This window comes from Rhinopithecus bieti, unplaced genomic scaffold, assembly GCF_001698545.2.
Source record: "Rhinopithecus bieti isolate Rb0 unplaced genomic scaffold, ASM169854v2 scaffold_18624, whole genome shotgun sequence".
NCBI classification, from domain to species: domain Eukaryota; kingdom Metazoa; phylum Chordata; class Mammalia; order Primates; family Cercopithecidae; genus Rhinopithecus; species Rhinopithecus bieti.
In genome coordinates this window covers 2,930,944-2,952,134 of record NW_016809607.1, presented here as the reverse complement: position 1 = coordinate 2,952,134, position 21,191 = coordinate 2,930,944, and the positions used below count along the sequence as shown (strand labels likewise).

General features: G+C 34.7%; 1 protein-coding gene across 1 annotated transcript in view; it reads left to right on the top strand.

Moving 5' to 3' along the window:
- The window catches only part of ASCC3 (activating signal cointegrator 1 complex subunit 3), a gene marked incomplete at its 5' end in the record, with an annotated part of 187,260 nt that overhangs the window by 140,844 nt on the left and 25,225 nt on the right, over nt 1–21,191 (top strand). Inside the window, one exon of the mRNA XM_017889813.1 lies at nt 13,385–13,609. Coding sequence (XP_017745302.1) covers nt 13,385–13,609 — 225 coding nt within the window. The remainder of the gene's footprint in view (nt 1–13,384; nt 13,610–21,191) is intronic.

The window sequence follows — 21,191 nt, the reverse complement described above, 5'->3', positions numbered from 1 at the left end:
ACTTTTAATATTTTCTATTCATTCTAAATAATTTGAAATAAATAATATTTTCTATCTTGTTCTTGTGGTTCATAGCACTTGAGTTTTAATTAGAAAACACTATAGGGTTTCAAAGTAATATACTTCATAATGCTGGTTTTTTTTTTTAATAGAAATGCTGCATTTCAGCTGTATTAATGCTTCTTTTTGCCTGTCTTTCCACACTATTTTGAGTCAGTTCCACTGAGGTGCACTGGAAAGAGCATATTTCTTTATCACGCATTGATGTACTTTTGTGAGCATTTAATTAATATGGATTTAAAAGAAACCTAATTGGAGATTGGAGACTAAAGCTCACAGTATCAAATCTGCAGTTCAAGAGGATACAATTTCTGAATATTTTATCTTTAATCTGACTGTCTCTTGTACTACAAGCACATATTGGTCTTTCACAGAACCAATATTTTCAGTGATACAATCACATATAAATTGTATGGTTACTTGAATAAAATGAATGTACAACTACTAGTAAAGAATAAGTTTTAAAAATCTTGTTTCTTTGAATAATATTTTAAGAATCCTGATATTTTTAAAAGTAGGTTAATTAAATTTTAATTTACATAGTGAAGGACACTTACATAATTATAAGCAAAGATTTACATCTGAAAACTGTAGAACAAAATTCAATTAACTCTTAAAATTCAGTTAACATCCTTTAGGGTATCAGATGTGATTATTATTATTACTGTTATTTTTATTATTATTATTATTATGTCTAACATTTACAGCACATCTTACTGTGTTTAAGTGGTTTATAAACACTATCATATTGAATTCTGACACCAAACTCAAATTTAAGATAAGAAATTTGGAACCTGGGGAGTTACAGTTACTCCCAGAAGGTCACATAGCTTGGAAGTGGCAGAGCTGAAGATCACCTGTTGTATCAATTCCCAGATCTCGCATTCTCTCCACCACCTCATCCCACACCATCCCCACCCTAGAGATCTATAATATCTCTAAAGGGATGAATTTCGTACTACCGCATTGTTTGTATTCCCTTTATTTCAAACACTGGAAGCAGAAAAAGAAGAACCTTCAAAGGAAGTGATGGCTGTTGATTAGACCTGTTAATTATAGATAATTTTTAAATATAGAAACTAATATTGATTTGATAATTGATAAACATTTATAAACCAAATGTCAGCTCCTTTGAAGATCTCAAAAGTGTTGTCTGTGTCAAATTTGATAGTGAAAAATGTCCTGTTTACCAAAAGCATATGTTTAATTGTAAAATCAGTGTAGACACTTTTGGATTATGTCTCACTATCAAGTATAGTGTAGATATAACTTACATTTGAAAAATAATATTAAGCCTTTTTAAGAGTATGTTACTATAATAAGTTCCAGTCCCCCCTTTTCAATTCAAATTTGGTCCTTAACCTATCTTCCCTCCTTCCTTTTTCTTTTAAAAAAATCATTTTGACTGTCTTTCAATTCAGTCATAACTTCTTCACAGATACCTACATGACCCACTGTTATTATGTGTACCTCTTCCTCATTGTATTTGTCCAGTTGCCATTTTACATTCATTTGTGATTAACTTTGATTAAGGTCTGGCTCCCCGACTAGACTGCAGAGCTTCATAAAAGCAGAGAGTCATGTCTCTTTTTGTTTACCATTGTGTATACCTGTCAGTAATATATGCTGAATAAATATGTGGTAAACCAGCTACTCAGCACAGTAAGACCTTGTGGTTATTGAAGTACTTTTAATTTTTCTTGAAGTGCATATAGTTTTTTGCAAAGAAATTAAGGAGCCCTTAGTGAAGAAAGATTACTTCATGCACTAAGAAAAGGCATCACTGGGTTAAACATTTTAGGAGGGTGACTGTCTGGATAACCTTCATAAAAGGTTTGATGACCCCTTATTAAACTTAGAAAAATGTCTCTACTGCAAAGCATTCTTTCCAACCCAAAATGTACTCAACTGTTAGCAGACTCATCTGCTACTGATACTACTGGCAGTGGTCAAATACACAATCCTAGTAAAGAAGGGGATTAATGCAATAAATCACATAAATCTAGCAGAATTAGCATGGTTTAGAAGAGAACAGTAGAGTCACATCTTACATGCAGTTGAAATTCTAACATAGAGAAATACAACTAAAAGTACTTATGATCAAAGTTACCTGCAAATAACCCCACAAGTACAAGCATGGAGAAGTATAGTTGGCCGTGTTCAGATATGCTATTTCTCTGTGAGTTCAGCACCCCTAAGTTTTCCTCTAGCATTGGAGCAGATCATTGTTTCTTTAGCACCAAATAAAGTAGTTTGCTTACATTTAGAAGGCAAACCTTATGAAAAATGTATACTTTTGAATACTAGAATAATATTCAGAAAGATGTTCACACTCTCAGAGGTTTCTCTTTCTCTGGGGAAAATGGGAGTGTATTGTATATGTAATTAATTTGACCTACATAGTACTGAAGAAAGTAGACTATCTAATTAATAGATAATGCTATTAATTAGTGTTTTCATTCAAAATCTGGAGACCCAATGCAGGTTGCAGTACTAAAACAGCTATTGAATTTTCTTCTGATAAAGAATCAGAAGGAATTGGATTTTACAAACAGTAGAAAGAAACATAAAATATGAATAAAGTTTTAGACTATGAAACAGAATTAAAGCTGATTTCTTCTCCTTCCATCACCTCCACCCAATTATCTGCATTCTTGCTCTTTCTTTAAGTGTATTTTGCATACTTGACAGAAAGCTCCTGCTTATGCATGTTCCCAACTTCTCTGCTACTAATAGCATCATCATTCTTCTCATCCCTGAAGCTTAAACTTTAGACACTCCTTATCTGTTTTCATGGATCTACTCACACTATTTTCTTTGCTTGGAACGCAGGGAATCTCTCCTCTCTCCTCTTCTACAAATTGTTCTAAGCCTAAAACAAATGCCATGTCTTCTGGGAAACTTTCCAACACATCCAGTTTTCTTCAGTGCTCTTCTCTGTAGAATGTTTTATTCCTCACTTAAAATAATTATTCATTTATATAATGTTTCCCTCAATATTATTTTAATTTTCTTGAAGGAATTTTTTTTTTTTTAGATTTCTGAGTCATTCTCTTCCTTATTTGCTATTACATTTTTCTTAAACCAATTGGCAAGGCTGGGAAAATAAGTGAACTTTCTGATGGAGACTTTGATGAAGCTTAAACAGGTTGAAATGGGTCAGTCAGCAGGTAGCAGTAGTTCAGTCCTGATTCACCTGAAATCCAAGAATAATAGTGCTGTCCTATGTAGCTGATCCCTCATTTTTTGGCAAATGACTTCAAAGAGAAAAGGAAAAAACTAACATGACATAAAAAAGAAAATCAAGTTGACACACAGGGTTAAATAAACATTGTCCATTGCTAATGTGTCAGCATATACTTCTTCCATACCATAGTCCAAAATAGTGAAGACAGTATTCAAAACAGCGTAGAATAGCCATACTTTTTTTATTATTACCAAGAAAGACAAGGGACATAATTAACAAATATTTATCAAATTCAGTTAAACAGAATGTTCCAAATAATATTCAAGGTATTTTTTCAGCCTGCTGTATTAAATCTGCTGAAACTATTTTGCACAACATTTTCAGTCTCTTGGACTCACCATTTTCCTCTCATTAGAGGGCCTTTGTATACAGCAGTCCTCCCCAATTATTTGCAGTTTTTCTTTCCAGGTTTCAGTTACCCATGGTCAGCCACAATCCAAAAATAGGTACCTACATTACACTAAGCATTTTGAGAGAGAAAGAGGACATTCACAAAATGCCTATTATAATTTATTATTATAATTGTTTTATGTCATTATTAGTTGTTGTTCATCTCTTACTTTACCTAATTTATAAATTAAACTTTATCATAGATATATGTAGCAAAAACATAGTATGTATAAGGCTTGTTACTATCCAGAGTTTCATATGTCCACTAGGGTTCTTGGAATGTATCCCCTGTGGATAAGGGAGAAGTACTGTATACTATTCCTAGAATACTCCTCACTTCTCTTTTCATCTAGTTAATATCTACTCATCCTGTGTATCTTAGTTTGAATGCCTTTTCCTTCAGAAAGCCTTCCTAACCTTCCTAACTTGGTCAAATTTCTTTACTAAACTCTGTCATGTTTCTATGTATCTCTTCCTCATAGCACTTGTCACCATATCAAATTTGCATTTATGTATGTAGTTGATTGAATAATGTCTGTTTGTCACACTAGGGAGCTTGACTATGCCAGCAGTCTACAATGGCATATGGGAGATACTCAAAAATATTTATTAAATTATTTCATACAAAGTTTTGATATAGGAAGTTTCCTATTAATATAGTCTAAATTTTTTCATAAGGATTTAATACTATTGTCATTGGCCCACTTTTTAGTACTTTTGTAGTATATACTTGGCATGTAATATGGGCACGGGTTTCTGAAATTTTCAGTCAAGCACAAAAACATGCAGACATTATGCATAGATAGCAGAATATTCCAATTGTTTCATATTACTACATTCCAAATAATGAAATCTCTAAGGGATTCCATCATTAAGTCTTATTTCATAGACAAGAATCCACGAGTACAAGTCAAAAGTTGTTTTATTTTTCTCTATGAACACCCCTCCCACCATGACCACTTCCCTAGGTAGCTAGTAATCTGCTTGCTGTCCCTATAGATTCATATGCATTTTCTAGAGTATGATATAAATGAAATCCTAGTGTATGTATTCCTTTTTTTTTTTTTTTTTTTTTTTTTTTTTTTTTTTTTTTTGGTCTGGCTTCTTTCACTCAACAGAATTATTTTGATGCTCATTCGTGTTCTGGCAAACATCAATCATTAATTCCTTTTATTGCAAAAATTCCATTATGTGGATGTGACCCAGTTGTTTACCGTCTCACTTGTTGATGGACATTTAATTTTTTTTCTGATTTTTTTTTTCGCTTTACAAATAATGCTCCTGCCGACTACTGTGTACAAGTCTTTGTTGTATGGACATATACTTTCTTTTCTCTTGAGTAAATCCCTAGGAATGGAATAGCTAGATCATATGGTGGGTATATGTTTAATTTTTTTAAGAAAACATGAGACCCTTTTCCAAAGAAATTGGAACATCTTACATTCCCACCAGCTATGCATGAAATTTCCATTTCTTTCCCATTCTCTCCAACACTTGCTCTGTCACGCTTATTTTAATTTTGGGCATTCTAATTTATATTTTTCTTAAAACTAGTGATATGAGACATCTTTCCATAAAGTATCTGTTAAAGTCTTTTGCCCATTTTTTACTGGGGTGTTTGTTTTCTCATTGTTGAGCTTTTAGAAAACTTTATGTATTCTGGATACAAGTCCTAGATCAGATATATGCTTTGCAGATATTTTCACTCTGTGGCTTATATTTTTAGTATTTTAACAATATCTTTTAAATTTTGGTGATGTTCACTTTATCATTTTTTTCCTTGTATGGGTCATGTTTTAACTGTCCGATCAAAGAAATTTTTTCCTAGTTCTAGGTAACATAGATGTTCTATGTTTTCTTCTGGAAGCTTTAAAATTTTAGATTTTATATTTAGGTCTATGATACATTTTGAGTGAATATTTCTTTATGGTATAAAATACGGATTGAAGTTTATTCTTTTTTGGCATATGGATACCCAGTTATTCTACTACCACTTCTTGAAAAGACTATTCTCCTCTGCTTTGCCTTTGAGCCTTGGTCAAAAATTAGTTGCCCATGTATATGTAGGTTATTTTGGGACTCCTTGTTCAATTCCAATATATACTTTTTTGCTTAGTGTAGCTTTGTAAGTCATGTAGTGCTCGTGGAGAACATGCTTAAGAATCCATCATGATGGGAAATATTTCATTCTCAGAAAAAAATTTCTTCTTCCTGTTATGGTAGTTCTGAATGCTAGATATTTTTTTCCATGGGATCAAAAGGTACCTAAGTATATGATTGCGAATGAAAAAATAGGGGAAGGAAATTAGGTACTGGCAGTTTTCCATTTTATTTGTGTGTGAATTTTAATATAAATATGGAAATATAAAGCATTAATGCAAATCAAAATGTTTCAGTGAACAAGTTTCAGCAATTCAACTTTGTGATAATTATAAATAAACTTGTTAATTTTTTCTGGACAATGCCAGGATTCAGATTTTTTTAAAACAAGTAAATTTATTGACAGCAATGGTGTTTTGGCATTTTTATCATACAGTAGATTACGTCCATTCACTGTATTCTTCTGAGTTGTCCTACGTGCAAGTACGTTTTTAATGTTGTCTGTCTTGTGTGCTGTTCCTGTAAGTTTGCTATTAAAATACATAAACTATAAAAAAAAAAATCATGCAGTGCTAGCTCTTCAGCATTGGTCTTTTTATCCTGAGTGCATTTGGCTATTCTAGGTCCTTTACATTTCCATATGAATTTTAGAATCAACTTGTCAATTTCTAACACACACAAAATAGGGCCTGGTACAGCTTCAATTAAAATTGTATTAAATCTGTAGATCAATTTGGGAGAATTAAGGTATAACTCTTCATTTAGTTAGATCCTTTTTATTTTTTCTTAGCAGTGTTTTGTTGTGTTTTGTTTTCAGTGTCCAGGTTTTATATTTTATGAGATTCATCTCTAAGTGTACTTCATATATATGATGTTATCATGAATTCCTTTTTTATTTCTGATTGTTGGTTGCAAATATACAGAAAATACAATCAATTTTGTATGTTAATCTTGTATCCTACACACCTGCCAAACTTATTTTGTAGATATCATTGGACTTTCTACATTGATGGCTGTGTCATCTGCAAATAAAGATAACTGTACTTCTTCCTTTCCAATCTAGATGCCTTTATTTCTTATTCTTGCCTGATTGCACTGGCTAGAACCTGTGGTACAATGGTGAATACAAATAGTAAGAGCAGGCCAGACATGGTGGTTCGCGTATGTAATCCCAGTGCTTTGGGAGGCTAAGGCAGGAGGTTGCTTGACGCAAGGAGTTTAAGGTCACCTCGGCAACATAATAAGATCCCAAGTCTACAAAAAAGATGTTTCTTAATTAGCCAGGCATGGTGGTGCATGCCTACTCTGGAGGCTAAGGTGGGAGGATAATGAGCCCAGGAGTTTGAGGCTACAGCGAGCTATGATTGTGCCACTACACTTCAGCCTGGGCAACAGAGTGAGGCCCAATATGTATTTTTTCAAAAGAGAAGAATTAGTAGTAGTGGTGAAAGCAGAAATCCCTGTTTTGTTCCTGATCTCAGGGGAGAAACATTCAGTCTGTCACTATTAAATGTTAGCTATAGATTTCTCAGAAGTGCCATTTATGGCCAGCGCTGTGGCTCAACGCCTGTAATCCCAGCACTTTGGGAGGCTGAGACTCATAGATCACAAGATCAAGAGATCAAGACCATCCTGGCTAACACAGTGAAACCCTGTCTCTACTAAAAATAAAAAAATTAGCCAGGTGTGCTGGCATGTGCCTGTAGTCCCAGCTACTTGAGAGGCTGAGGCAAGAGAATCGCTTGAACCCGGGAAGTGAAGCTTGCAATGAGCTGAGATGGTGCCACTCACTGCACTCCAGCCTGGGCGACAGAGCAAGACTCCGTCTCAAAAAAAATGAAAAAAAAAAAAGAAGTGCCATTTATGAAGTTGAAAAAGTAACCTTCTTTAGTTTGCTGAGAGTTTTTGTTAGGCATGGATGTTGAACTTTGTCTGATTTTTTTTTCTGTACGACTGAGATAATGTGGTTTTTCTTTTAAAGTTTATTTATAAGATGAATTATATTTATTGATGTTTGAGTGTGTAACCAATCCTGCATCCCCAGAATAAACTTCATTTGGTCATGATGTATTATTCTATTTATATATTGTTAAATTTGCTAAAATTTTGTTTAGAATTTTTACATTTATGAGAGATATTTTGTGGTTTTCTTGTCCTTTAATGTTATTGTCTTGTTTGGGCATACGGACAGAACTGGTGCCATCAAATTAGTTGGGAAATATTTCTTTCTCTTTGATGTTCCAGGAAAGTTCTTATAGAATTGGTTTTAATTCTTTCTTAAATGTTTGATAGAATTCACCAGGGAAGCTATCAGGGCATGGAGTTTTCTGTGTCAGAAGATTTTTACTACAAATTGAATTTCTTTAATACATGTAAGGATTTTCAGGTTATTTCTTCTTGAGTTTTCTATTTCTTCTTAATGTTTTGTGTCTTTCAAGCAGTTTATCTATTTCATCTTGGTTTTTATAGGTAAAGGCGTAAAGCTGTTCATATTATTTTTTAATTATTATTTTAATATCTGTAAATTCTGCAGTTATGTCACTCCTCTTATACTTGATATTGATGTGTGTCTTCTCTCCTTTTTCCCTGATCTGTTTGCTAGAGGAGTATCAGTGTTGTTGATCTTAAAGAACCAGGTTTTGGTCTCATTTGTTTTCTCTATTGTATTTGTTTCCTATTTCAGTGATTTTCACTTTAATTTTCATTCTTTCCTTTCTTTTGCTTATTTGGACTTAATTTACTGTTCTTTTTCTAGTTTTTTAAGGTGGAAACAAAAGTCACTTATTTGAGACCTTTCTTCAATTCTAATATAGATGTTTAGTTTTATAAATCCCTCCTAAGTACTGTTCCAGTGCTGTCCCACAAAATCTGAGACATTATGTTTTTATTTTCATTCATGAATGTGCAAAATACTTTCTCATTTCCTGTTTTATTTTTTCTTTCAATCATGAGTTAGAGGTGTACTACTTAGTTTCTAAATATTTGGGATTTTCCAGAGATCTGTCATTGGTTTCTCATTTAATTTTCTTGCAGTCAAAGTATCACTTAAAATTTGTTTTTATGGCCCGCTAATACGATCTCAGTAAATAGTCTCTGTGTTCTTGAGAATAAATATATTCTACTGTTGTTGGGTTGTGTGTTTTATAAATGTCTATCAAGTCAGCTTAGTTTACAGTGTTGTTCAATTCTATATTCTTGCTGATTTTTTCAACTTGTTTTAGTGATTATTGAAAGATAGGTATTGATATCTTCAGCAATACTGGTTTTTTTTTTTTCTATTTCTCCATGTACTTCTACACTTTTTTTTTCACAGATTTTGAAGCTGTTATTCAGAACATAAATGTTTCAGATTGTTATGTCCTTCTGATTGACTCCTTTATAGTTATGACATTACCATCTTTATCCATGATGATAATCTTTGCTCTGAAATCTACTTTGTCTGAAATTAATGTAGCCACTCTGCCTTTTGTTGAACCACTATTAGCATAGTATATCTTTTTCTATTCCTTTACTTTTAACATATTTTTCTCTATATACGTTAATATGTACATATCTACACATACATACATGTATTTATATATGTATATTAGTGTGTGTTTGGTAGTAGGCAAACATATATAGTTGGCCCTCTGTGTCTATGGGTTCTGCATTCATAGATTCAATCAATTGCAGATCGAAAATGTTCATAAACCAAAAAATGGCTACATTTGTACTGAACATGTATAGACTTTTCTTTGTTGTCATTATTCCCCAGACAATACAGTATTACAAGTATGTACATAGCATTTACATTGTATTAGGTATTATAAGTAATCTAGAGATGATTTAAAGTATACAGGAGGATATGTGTAAGTTATATGCAAATACTACACATTTTATATAAGAGACTTGAATATCTGGATTTAAGTATCTGCAGGGGGTCCTGGAACCAATCCTCCATAGATACCAAGGGACAACTCTAGTTGGGTCATGCTTTATTATGTAGATAATGTCTGACTTCGACTGGAGTTGTTTAGACCATTTACATTTAATGTGACTGCTGATATGCTTAGGTTTAAGTATATAATCTTATTTGTTTTCCAGAGACATGCTCCACGTGAAGTATGTTCTTTATATTTTTGTTCTCTATTTTTACCTTCATGTGGATTAATTGTTTATTTTTAAAACATTTTTTATAGATTCAGGGTGGTACTTGTGCAGGTGTGTTACATGGATGTATTGTGTGGTGGAGTGTAGGTTTCTATTGTACCCATCACCCAAGTAGTGAGCATTGTACCCAATAAGTAATTTTTCAATTCTTATCTCGCTCCCACTCTTCTTCTTTTTGGAGTCCCCAGTGTCTATTAATTCTGCGTGTATGTGTGTCCGTGTATACCCATTGTCTAGCTCCCACTTATATGTGAGAACATGTGGGATTACATGTTCTCCAGCTCCATTCATACTGCTTCAGAAGACATAATTTCATTCTTCTTATGGCTGCATAGTATTCCATGGCGTATACCACATTTTCTCTATTCAGTTATCCATTGATGGACACTTGGGTTTATTCCATAACATTGCTATTGTGAATAGTACTATAATAAACATACAAGTACAGATACCTTTTTGATACAATGATTTCTTTTCCTTTGGAGCTGCTTGGTCAAGGGGTAGTTAGTACCGTTTTTAGTTCTTTGAGAGTAGATTAGTTACTTCTTATCCTCTATGATGAGTTACCAAAATAGCTCTTGCATTTTGCTATTTTAGTGATTGCTTTAGGATTTATGGTGTACATTTTTAACATCACAGTTTATCTTCAAATGATATTATAAGACTTCATGTATCATAAGAGAACCTCAGAATATTATACCTCTGTTTCTCCCCTACTAGAAGTTATGCTATTGTGTCATATATCTTACTTTTGCATGTATTGTAAACTCCATAATGTGTATTTATTATTTTTGTTTAAACAATCATTTTGTATTCAGTGATATTAAAATAGTAATAACAAATTATTACATATTTATCCATGAAATTACCACTTTTAGTGCTCTTCATTTCTTTGTGTAGAGCCATATTTTCATCTGGTATAATTTGTCTTCTGCCTGAACAATGACTTTAACATTAAGCGCATCAGCTGTTTGAAAATTCTTCACTTCTGAAATATTTATTGTCGCTGAATTATAGCATTCTAGATTGACAGTTGTTTTTCTTTTCCTTTTTTTATTTATTCAAGTTTTTTTTTTTGTTTTGTTTTTTTTTTTGATGGAGTCTTGCTCTGTCTCCAGAGTGCAGTGCAGTGGCGCCATCTTGGCTCACCGCAACCTCTGCCTTCCCAGTTCAAGTGATTCTCCTGCCTGGGCCTCCTGAGTAGCTGGGACTACAGGCGCGCGCGACCATGCCCAGCTAATTTTTGTAATTTTAGTAGAGATGGGGTTTCACCATGTTGGCCAGGATGGTCTCAATCTTGACCTCGTGATCCGCGGACCTCGGCCTCCCAAAGTGCTGGGATTATGGGCATGAGCCACCGCGCTCGGCCCGACCTTTGTTTTTCTTACAGTAAATTAAAGATGTTGCTTCACTGTTGCCTTATGGCATTATTTCTGATGAGCAACTTGCTTTCTTATCTTCCTTCCACTCTATGTAACATGGTGTTTCCTCTGGCTGCTTTTCATATTTTCTATTTATTAGTGATTTTGAGCAATTCAGTAGTGATTAATTATGATTGTATAGTTTTCTTCAGTTTTCTTTGAGGTTTGTTGAATTTCTTGAATCTATAGATTTATAGTTTATATCAAATTAGAACTTTTCCAGTGACTATTTCTTCAAATTTTTTTCTGCCCTTCCTTCCACACTGTGCATTTGGCCACTTGAGGTTGTCTCACAACTCACTGATGTTGTGTTGATTTTTTTAATTCTTTTTTCTCTTTGTATTTCATTTTTAATAGTTTCTATTAATGTCTTTAAGTTTATGAATTTCTTCTTCAATGTGTATTCTTCCTTTAATAAAATTCATAAAAAACAAAATGTCTGAGATGAAAAATCTCGTCTCTAGAAATTTTCATCTCTAGAAATTTGAATTGAGTAGTTGTCAGTAACTTTTTAAATATGTAAAATACAGTTGCAACAACTGTTTTCTTTGTCTGCTAATTCTAAGATCTATGTCACTCCTAAGTTTTCGTTGACTGATTATTCTCCTTGTTATAGATCCTCTTTTCCTGCTTTTTTGCATAGTTGATAATCTTTAATTGGATGCCATACATTGTGAATTTCACCTTCTTGAGTACTATATTTTTTGTATTCCTATAAATCTTCTTGAGCTCTGTTCTGGAATGCAGTTAATTTACTTGGAAGCTGTTTGATCATTTTAGGTGTTGCTTTTTAAATTTGCTCGGCAGGTTAGAGTAATATTTGTCGTAGAGCTAATTACTCTCCACTACTTAGGCAAGGCTGTCTTCATCACCTCAATACAGGGAGTCCTCCAGGTGTACCTGGATTTCCTCTCACTACACCACAGTATGGTAACTCTCCATGCAGTAAGCTGAGGCAATGCTAAGGCTCACCTAGTTTATTTTCTATATATCAGGGATCATTGTCTTTCATAGTTTTATGTTCAGCATCTTGAAGATCACTGTTTCATAGGTTTTGTCTTTTTTTTTTTTTTTTTGGAGGAAGGGGCAGTTGCAGTAGGAGGATAAATCCAGCCCCTGTTTGAATATTAACATATCCAATTAATGCTGTGTCTGATGTAGGATTCATATCAACATCCATGGACAATCTCAAATAACTACATATTTGGAAAATATGATTTTTGTTTCACAACAAACACTAATAAATAGATCAGTCTATTTTTTAACACAACAGTTCTAGTTTCGCTTGTAGGTTCAATTGGCACTTATTGACTGATATCATGCAGACTACTTTTCACTACTGTACCCTAAAAATCTAAGATGGAAAATCAAAACATTCCAGAACAATCTGACTCTGTGTGTGATCTAATTGGTTACAATAAATAGTAAGTTAATTCTGCTCTTTACCCTTTTCTCATCTTGCCAGTCTTGTCCTTGCCCCTTTCTCCAGCCCGGTCTTATTTCTTCCATTCATTCACAAGATCTTAAATTAAACATCACTTTTTCAGAAAGCTTTCCCTCACCCTCTAAAATAAGAAGGTCCCCCAAACTGAATTTCCATTCAACACTCTGTACTTTTACCATATCATAACATTTATTACACTTTATAGAATTTTTTTATCTACCTTCCCTGATGAACTCTCAATTTCTGGTTCACTGCTGTGATCCCAGTATCATGCATAGTGTGTGATGCCTAGTAAATACTCTATTATTTTTGTTGACTGTAAATACAAAGGAACATTCATGAATTTCACATAGATTGTACTAAAGGAACATTCATGAATTTCACATAGATTGTACATTACTCACTATCACTAATACATTGCTTATGTATTAATGATAGTATTGAACAAGCAAAATTCTAAGGGATATGGTTATTGTATGATTTTTCCGAGCCATGTTTTAAATGTCAGTAGAGCTAAGAAGTACATTAATTATTATACTTTGGTCCAACCATGTGGGGCTTTTTTTTTTTCAGGATGCAGAAGAATATACAGATTTACCCGTGAGACACAATGAAGATCATATGAATAGTGAACTGGCAAAATGTCTTCCCATTGAATTAAATCCTCATTCATTTGACAGCCCTCACACAAAAGCACATCTCCTACTACAGGCACATCTCAGCCGAGCCATGCTACCCTGTCCAGATTATGACACTGATACCAAAACAGTCTTGGACCAAGCTCTCAGAGTATGTCAGGTATGAAAGTCACTTCTAATATCTATGTGTGTTTTCTCCCATCATTCCTGCCCTCTTTTTTCTAGTTTTAGGATAAAATGTACTTGCATTTAACAACTTTATGGTAGCATTGTTGAGAAACAACTGGTTGATCATACCAAGAATTTCCAAAGTAAAAACAAATATAAATGAAATAAGATGACATTTTTAGTCACCCATTCTACTAAAACATATTGAAGGCAAACTATGTGCCAGATACTTTTCTAGCCACTGAGCATATAATAATGAACAAGACAGAAGAGTCCCTTCTATTATGGACTTTCAGTCAAGTTTGGTAAGACAATTTAGAATATAAATTAATTTAGAATATAAATTAATAGGTAATAACTGGCATTTTTAAATAACTGCTTTAAAAAAATAAAGAATGGTAAAATAAATAAATAGAAAGACGAAGGGTAATGTTTTGTACTTTTTGTTTGTTTGTTTGTTTGTTTGTTTTTTGAGGTGGAGTCTCACTCTGTTGCCCAGGCTGGAGTGCAATGGCCGGATCTCAGCTCACTGCAAGCTCCGCCTCCCGGGTTTACGCCATTCTCCTGCCTTAGCCTTCCAAGTAGCTGGGAATACAGGCGCCCACCACCTTGCTCAGCTAGCTTTGTTTTGTATTTTTTAGTAGAGACGGGGTTTCACCAGGTTAGCCAGGATGGTCTCGATCTCCTGACCTTGTGATCTGTCCGTCTCGGCCTCCCAAAGTGCTGGGATTACAGGCTTGAGCCACCGTGCCCAGCCTGTACTGTTTTTTAATATGGTATTCAGGAACTATCTCACTGGTAAGGTAACATTTAACTAAAAATGAAAGAAGAGAGTAAACCATAGGGTCTCTGCAGGTGTGTATTCAAACACTAAGAAAGTTTTCATGTAGGAAATTACTTGGTATATTCAAGGAATATCCAGGAGGCTTATTGTAAAAAAGGTCGAAAGAGATGGTTAAAACAATAAAAAAAAATTAGTGAGAAGTATGGCAGTTTTTACATTTTGCAAGTATCTTTAATATCCAACTTATGAGATATCAACTAGGTTTATATATCTTCTTTTACAATCAACATAAAATGTCTATTGCAATAGGATGTGTTAGTTGAAGTATATGAAAAAAAATCCAGCCTAGAGAGGTAAGCAGTTTAAAAAGAGAAGAGTATTTTTATAGCCTTTTCAGATAATTGTGGGTATTCTTCTTTAATGCTACACTAGAACCTGACAAGCGATACTTCTTGAAGGTTAGTTGCAATGTGGAATCTGAAACCACATCAATGACCTTTTTATACCTTAAGTGCTCTAGTGCTAGACAATAAAATGATGGTGGTTTGATCAAGTTAGTAATGGGTGAGGTTGATGAAAATTGGTCAGATACTAAATATTTGTCTAAGGAGAACTAACAGACTCTTCTATTGAATTGAACAAGGGTTTTTAGGGAAGCAAGGAACCAAAGATGATTTCAAGGCTTTTCTCCATAGCAACTAGAAGCGTGGAGCTAACATTACTGGGGGATGATTGTCAGAGGAGCTGGTTTTGGTGGGGGAAGAATACCTAAAGGATTGCAATTATAAAGGATTTTGATTTTCTACTTTATACCTTTTTTGGACATGTTTTAAACCTTTTTTTTTTTCATAAAACCCATTTTAAAATTTCAAAAGATTTAAGATCTTTAAAGGTAGAGTAAGTTAGTCTATATAAATATGTATACAAGAATATACATTATGAAATGATTTGCAAAGTTAAGGCTTGGAAATAACCTAAGTATCTCTCAGGTTATTAGAATATTACAAAATATTACAATTCCATTTATGAACTCTACATTTGTGTAGAATGTCCATATCTATGTATGAATATATACCCAGAGAGGAGATCCAGAATGGTGTCCACCAAAAGTTTAACAGTAGCCATATCTGGGTAGCAGGAATTGGGGTGATTTTTAATTTCTTCTTTATGCTGTTCTTAAATGTTTGAATGTTTTAAAATTAACCTCAAGCGTTTTTAATATCAAAATAACAATTTTATTGTTTTAGAAACTAGAAGTACTATAAAAGATAGAGTAAGCTCAAGTTATCAAAATTGGAAGGAAAGTAAGGCTATAATAAACATATAACATGTTTTTACACTCTTTTGTAACTAACACATGGTTTACTTATTGAGGAAGGTGATTTGCTACTGCTTATTAGTCACACTTCTCAAAGGTTAAAGGTCCTAAAGTTTTAGCTGTTGCCCTGGATACTCATTTGTGTTTCCTATAACTTCCTTTCCTCTCTCAAACACTGACTTGTTAATGAACTCTGGGGTCAGAAAGGGTTGAAGAGAAATGGCAAGATAAATTAAATTTTTATATTTACAGATATTTTGATTGTACGTTATAATTTTTGTATGTAGATTACTTCTAAAACCTATATTGCGTGATCAGTTCATTGATTCTTTTTTAACACTCAGTCAATAATGATTCAAAACTAGATAATAATCTAGGAAATTTCTTAAAGGAGTCTGTTTCTATATTTACTTTTAAGGAAAAGGATTCAGCCAGGTACTTTTTAGCCTCTATTAGATACTTTTATATACAGTATATATATTTATATAGTATATACATCTATATATATCCTTATATACAGAGTCTGGGATAATATTTATATTCCTTAAATATGGTTGATCCTTCTAAATAGCATCTAAAGAGAAAAATAGTACACTTCATTGTAGGTAATTTGGAAAAGCAGCATACTAAAATTAAAGTCATTCATAGTAATTATACCTTCACCCACATGAATATGAGGCTCTTTTCTTTTTTTCAGTGAATTTTTAATTATTTTAAATTAGACTTTTGTTTTGAAATAATTTCAAGCTTGCAAGTATTTGCAAAACACTACAATGAAATTTTCTTATACCGTTTACCCAACCTCCCCAAAAGTTAACATCTTAATTCAGTGTTGGTCCATTCCTATTAACAAATCTACAGACCTATTCAAATTTTGTCAATATGAATTTTATCCCAATAATTGCCCTTTCTCTCTCTGTACCATGATCCAATTCAGGATCCCACGTTGCATTTAGTTGTCATGTCGCCTTAGCCTTCTTGTCTTTATTGGCACTTGTGAAGAGTACCAGGCAGCTATTTTATGGAATTATCCCACAGTTTGGATTTGCCCGTTATGATTACATTTAAGTTGTGGTATTCTTTGTCAAGAATACGACAGCAGTGATGGTTTGTCCTCAGTATATCGTATCAGGAGGCTTATGACAGATGTCTGTGGCAATGATATTGACTTTATACAATTGAGGTGATGTCTGCCAGCCTTCTTCACTACAGAGTTACTCTTTTTTTGTAATTAATAAATATATTTTGGAAAATAACTTTGAGATTATATAAATATTCTGTTTCTTGTCATAGTTTTTAACATTATTTGCAGCATCCATTTGTGATATTTGCCCAGAACAATTACTATTGTGAATTTCTATTTTAATCATTCTTGGAATTATATGATAAGGAAGAACTTCCCTTCTTCCCCATTTATTTACTTTATTCAGTTATTTATTTATATAAGTATAGACTCACCCCAGTGTTTCTTGAATGCTACCTTGCATCTGGCATCTTGTGCTGTCCCTACCCCAGCCTTGGAATCAGCCATTTTTTTTTTTATAAGAACCTTGGTTCCTTTTATTAGAGATGGTTGTAGAAACTAAAATCTGGACTGAGCATAGTAGTTCATACCTTTAATCTCAGCACTTTGGGAGGCCAAGACGGGAGGCCAAGACCCCATCTCCACAAAAAAAAAAATTAAAAATTAGCTGGGTGTGGTGGTGGACGGTAGGGGGTTCCAAGGTGAGAGAACTGCTTGAACCCAGGAGGTCAAGGCTGCGATGAGCCATGATCAAGCCACTGTGCTTCAGCCTGGGTGACAGAGCAAGACCCTGTCTTTGAGAAAATCTGGGTACTTGCTGCATTCCACTGCTACTTGGGAGTCTTTGCTTCTAGGCCCTCTCTGTGTACAAAACAAGGAAATGTAAGTATGTATACACAGACATTTATATTTATTTGCATGTCCATTTACCTCTCATGGACATGTGTATGTGTGTGTAAAAACATCTATATTTATCATTCTTATACCTTGTATTTCAATCTAAGACCAAAGGGTTCACTTAGTCTTCCTCCTTTTTTATTAATAACTCCTCTTTCTACCTATAAGGTATCACAGTATTGTTAATAAAGATATATTTATTTAGCTCCTCCATCCTAGAATATTCAGTGAGGTAGTTTTAGAATTACCAACCCTTTCTCTTGCAAAAAGCATATACTAACTAAAATGCAGTAGTTGTGTACAGTTCTTTTTTTTCTTTGGAGACTTTTTCTTGGTAAATTTACACACACACACACTCACTTTTTTCTTATAGAAATATGTTATTTTATAAATGCCTAATAATTTATAGCATTAAATATTGTTCTCAAGAATAATTTGTAATGGCTATGCTATATTCCCTCATATAAAATTTCATAATTTCTTTAGTGAGTTATCTGTTATTAGACATTTGTGTATGCAGTTTTCCTCTATTTTAAGTTATAAGCATTAGTTTTGACCATCTTAAATGTTTGATTTGGCTTTTCGGAAGCCACCTGGAAAGAAGCTGCATTGTAAAGAGATGAAAACCAGCTTCTGCTGGGTGCCATGGCTCATGCCTGTAATCCCAGCACTTTGAGAAGCCAAGGCAGGTGGATCATGAGTTCAGGAGTTCAAGACCAGGCTGGCCAAGATGGTGAAATCCCACCTCTACTAAAAATACAAAAATTAGCCGGGGTAGTGGCGGGTGCCTGTAATCCCAGCTACTCGGGAGGCTGAGGCTGAGAACTGCTTGAACCCGGCAGGCGGAGGTTGCAGTGAGCCAAGATCACACTGCTGCACTCTAGCCTGGGTGACAGAGCGAGACTCCATTCAAAAAAAAAAAAAAAAAAAAAAAAAAAACCCAAAATCTGAATCCCCTCACTCTTGGAATTTCTCTACAAAATTATATAAAAGTAAACAAGCCATAAAGAGGAAAGAATATTAGAGTTGCCACTGGGAAACTTGGAGAGAATGACTGATTGGCAGTTCTAATTCTGTACCCTGTTGTTTTCATTTGATACGCGGGTACTATTGGCCTTAGAAAGTACTGGTTCAGGCCGGGCGCGGCGGCTCAAGCCTGTAATCCCAGCACTTTGGGAGGCCGAGACGGGCGGATCACGAGGTCAGGAGCTCGAGACCATCCTGGCTAACCCGGTGAACCCCGTCTCTACTAAAAAAATACAAAAAATTAGCCGGGCGAGGTGGCGGGCGCCTGTAGTCCCAGGTACTCAGGAGGCTGAGGCAGGAGAATGGCGTGAACCCGGGAGGCGGAGCTTGCAGTGAGCTGAGATGCGGCCACTGCACTTCAGCCTGGGCGACAGAGCGAGACTCCGTCTCAAAAAAAAAAAAAAGAAGAAAGTACTGGTTCAAGCAGTTTGCAGCTCCGCTGGCTGATTGAAAATTATACTACCGCTCTCATGGGACATCAGCATGATCTTGTGAACTATGGATGGGAATCTGCCACCAGTTCTGACTGTAAATTCTCCTCTGCTGCCATTTTAGTATAAGGCCATAGGCAAGTCACTTAACCTTTGGTGTCTGAGTAAAGCTAACACCTTAGAAGAGTAATGCTTTAGTTAATGTTTATAAAGTAAACAAAAATTTCAGGACTCAGAAATAGGTCTTAGTATCTTCATTCTTAGTAGTTCTTGTATTTCATTGCTTTATCATAGTAACTTAACTATTCCCTTTATTTCATAGAAGCATACCTTTTATTTGCACCATCATCCAGGTTATGAAAACTCTGTAGTCTTGACTACTCATGTTCTAGTAGTCTTTCACGAAAAAAAAACGTAGTTGTAGTAGAATTATTCCTCCTGGCTTGAAGTCAGAGTCTACAATACAGCCTGCCTTTGCTTCTCCTATCCCATTTCAAATTATGTATCAAGGGCATTTGTGTCATTTTTTGGTTTGAGATATTTGACAAAAATGTCTTTTACTTTTAATATTTTACTGTTACTAGCATTTCCTTTGCTATCCCCTTAACAAAATAAATGTTAAAATTACTGTACATATCTCAATTTTAAAATCTGTTTAGAATATTCTAATTTGTAAGTTGCATAATTATGGAATTGACTGTCCTTGCCCTTTACCTTTGAAATCCTCTTCTTGATCATATTAACTATAAAATGTATTTGTAAAATGTAGTAAGTGATATGACAGCCTTTCTGTGCTGGATATACCAAAGAAAAGCTTCATGTTAGCTCTTATGGAAAATTAAAAGTAAAAGTATCAAAATTTAAGTGAGTTGCCTAAATTTTCAAATTTGGTGACAAAACCAGAACTAATGATAAATGTCTAGTGTTTTGAGTACCTCTCTGCCTTTTTTGTGTGTTTTTGTTTGGTTGGTTGGTTTTGATTTTGATTTTGGTTTTGCCTGGGCAACAGGATCTTGCTCTGTCTCGCAGGCTGGAGTGCAGTGACACCATCTTGGCTCACTGCACCCTTGACTTCTGGGCCTCAAGGCTCCTGAGTAGCTAGGACTACACGTGCAAGCCACCACGCCTGGCTAATTTTTTTGTATTTTTTGTAGAGATAGAGTTTTGCCATGTTGCCCAGTCTTGTCTCAAACTCCTGGGATTACAGGCGTGAGCTACCATACCTAGCCCTGACGCTGTTTTTATCAAAGAACAAAGCAGTTGGTTTTCAGAGAAGTTAAATAGCTCTGCTAAAGGTGATTTGTTGAGGCAATCTGTGCTGAAACCAAATGGAGATTCCAGGACTTTTATTCTTGCTCTGATATCTCTGATCCTTTCTAAGAAGCGCCACCAGTCTGCAAATTAAATGAAAAACATCTAAATACAATACTAACCCAAATAGTATAAGAATATGTGTTTTTATCTCGGTCACTCTCACTACTTCCTATATGTGGTATGTACTTCTAAACTTCCCAGTAATTGAACTTTCATATGTGTTATGCCAAAAGAGAAACCATGGCTTATGGAGCCTGAACTCAGTGATCTGAGAAGCAGAGGGCTGTGTGTTTGTGTGTTTCCAAGTTTAATTGTGCTGTCAGTTTACTGAGTTAATTTGGGAAAGTATTTTTTCAGAAGTCATAGAGGCTAGATTTGCCCTTCAGCTCATGTTATCAAGCCTGCAGCCTACATTTTAACAGATCAAAACACTTGTGTATATTTTGAGATTTATTTTAGATCAAAACACTTGTAGGTATTTTAAGATTTATTTTAGGCCGGGCGCGGTGGCTCAAGCCTGTAATCCCAGCACTTTGGGAGGCCAAGATGGGCGGATCACGAGGTCAGGAGATCGAGACCATCCTGGCTAACACGGTGAAACCCCGTCTCTACTAAAAACTACAAAAAACTAGCCAGGCGAGGTGGCAGCGCCTGTAGTCCCAGCTACCCGAGAGGCTGAGGCAGGAGAATGGCCTGAACCCTGGAGGCGGAGCTTGCAGTGAGCTGAGATCCGGCCACAGCACTCCAGCCTGGGTGACAAAGCGAGACTCCATCTCAAAA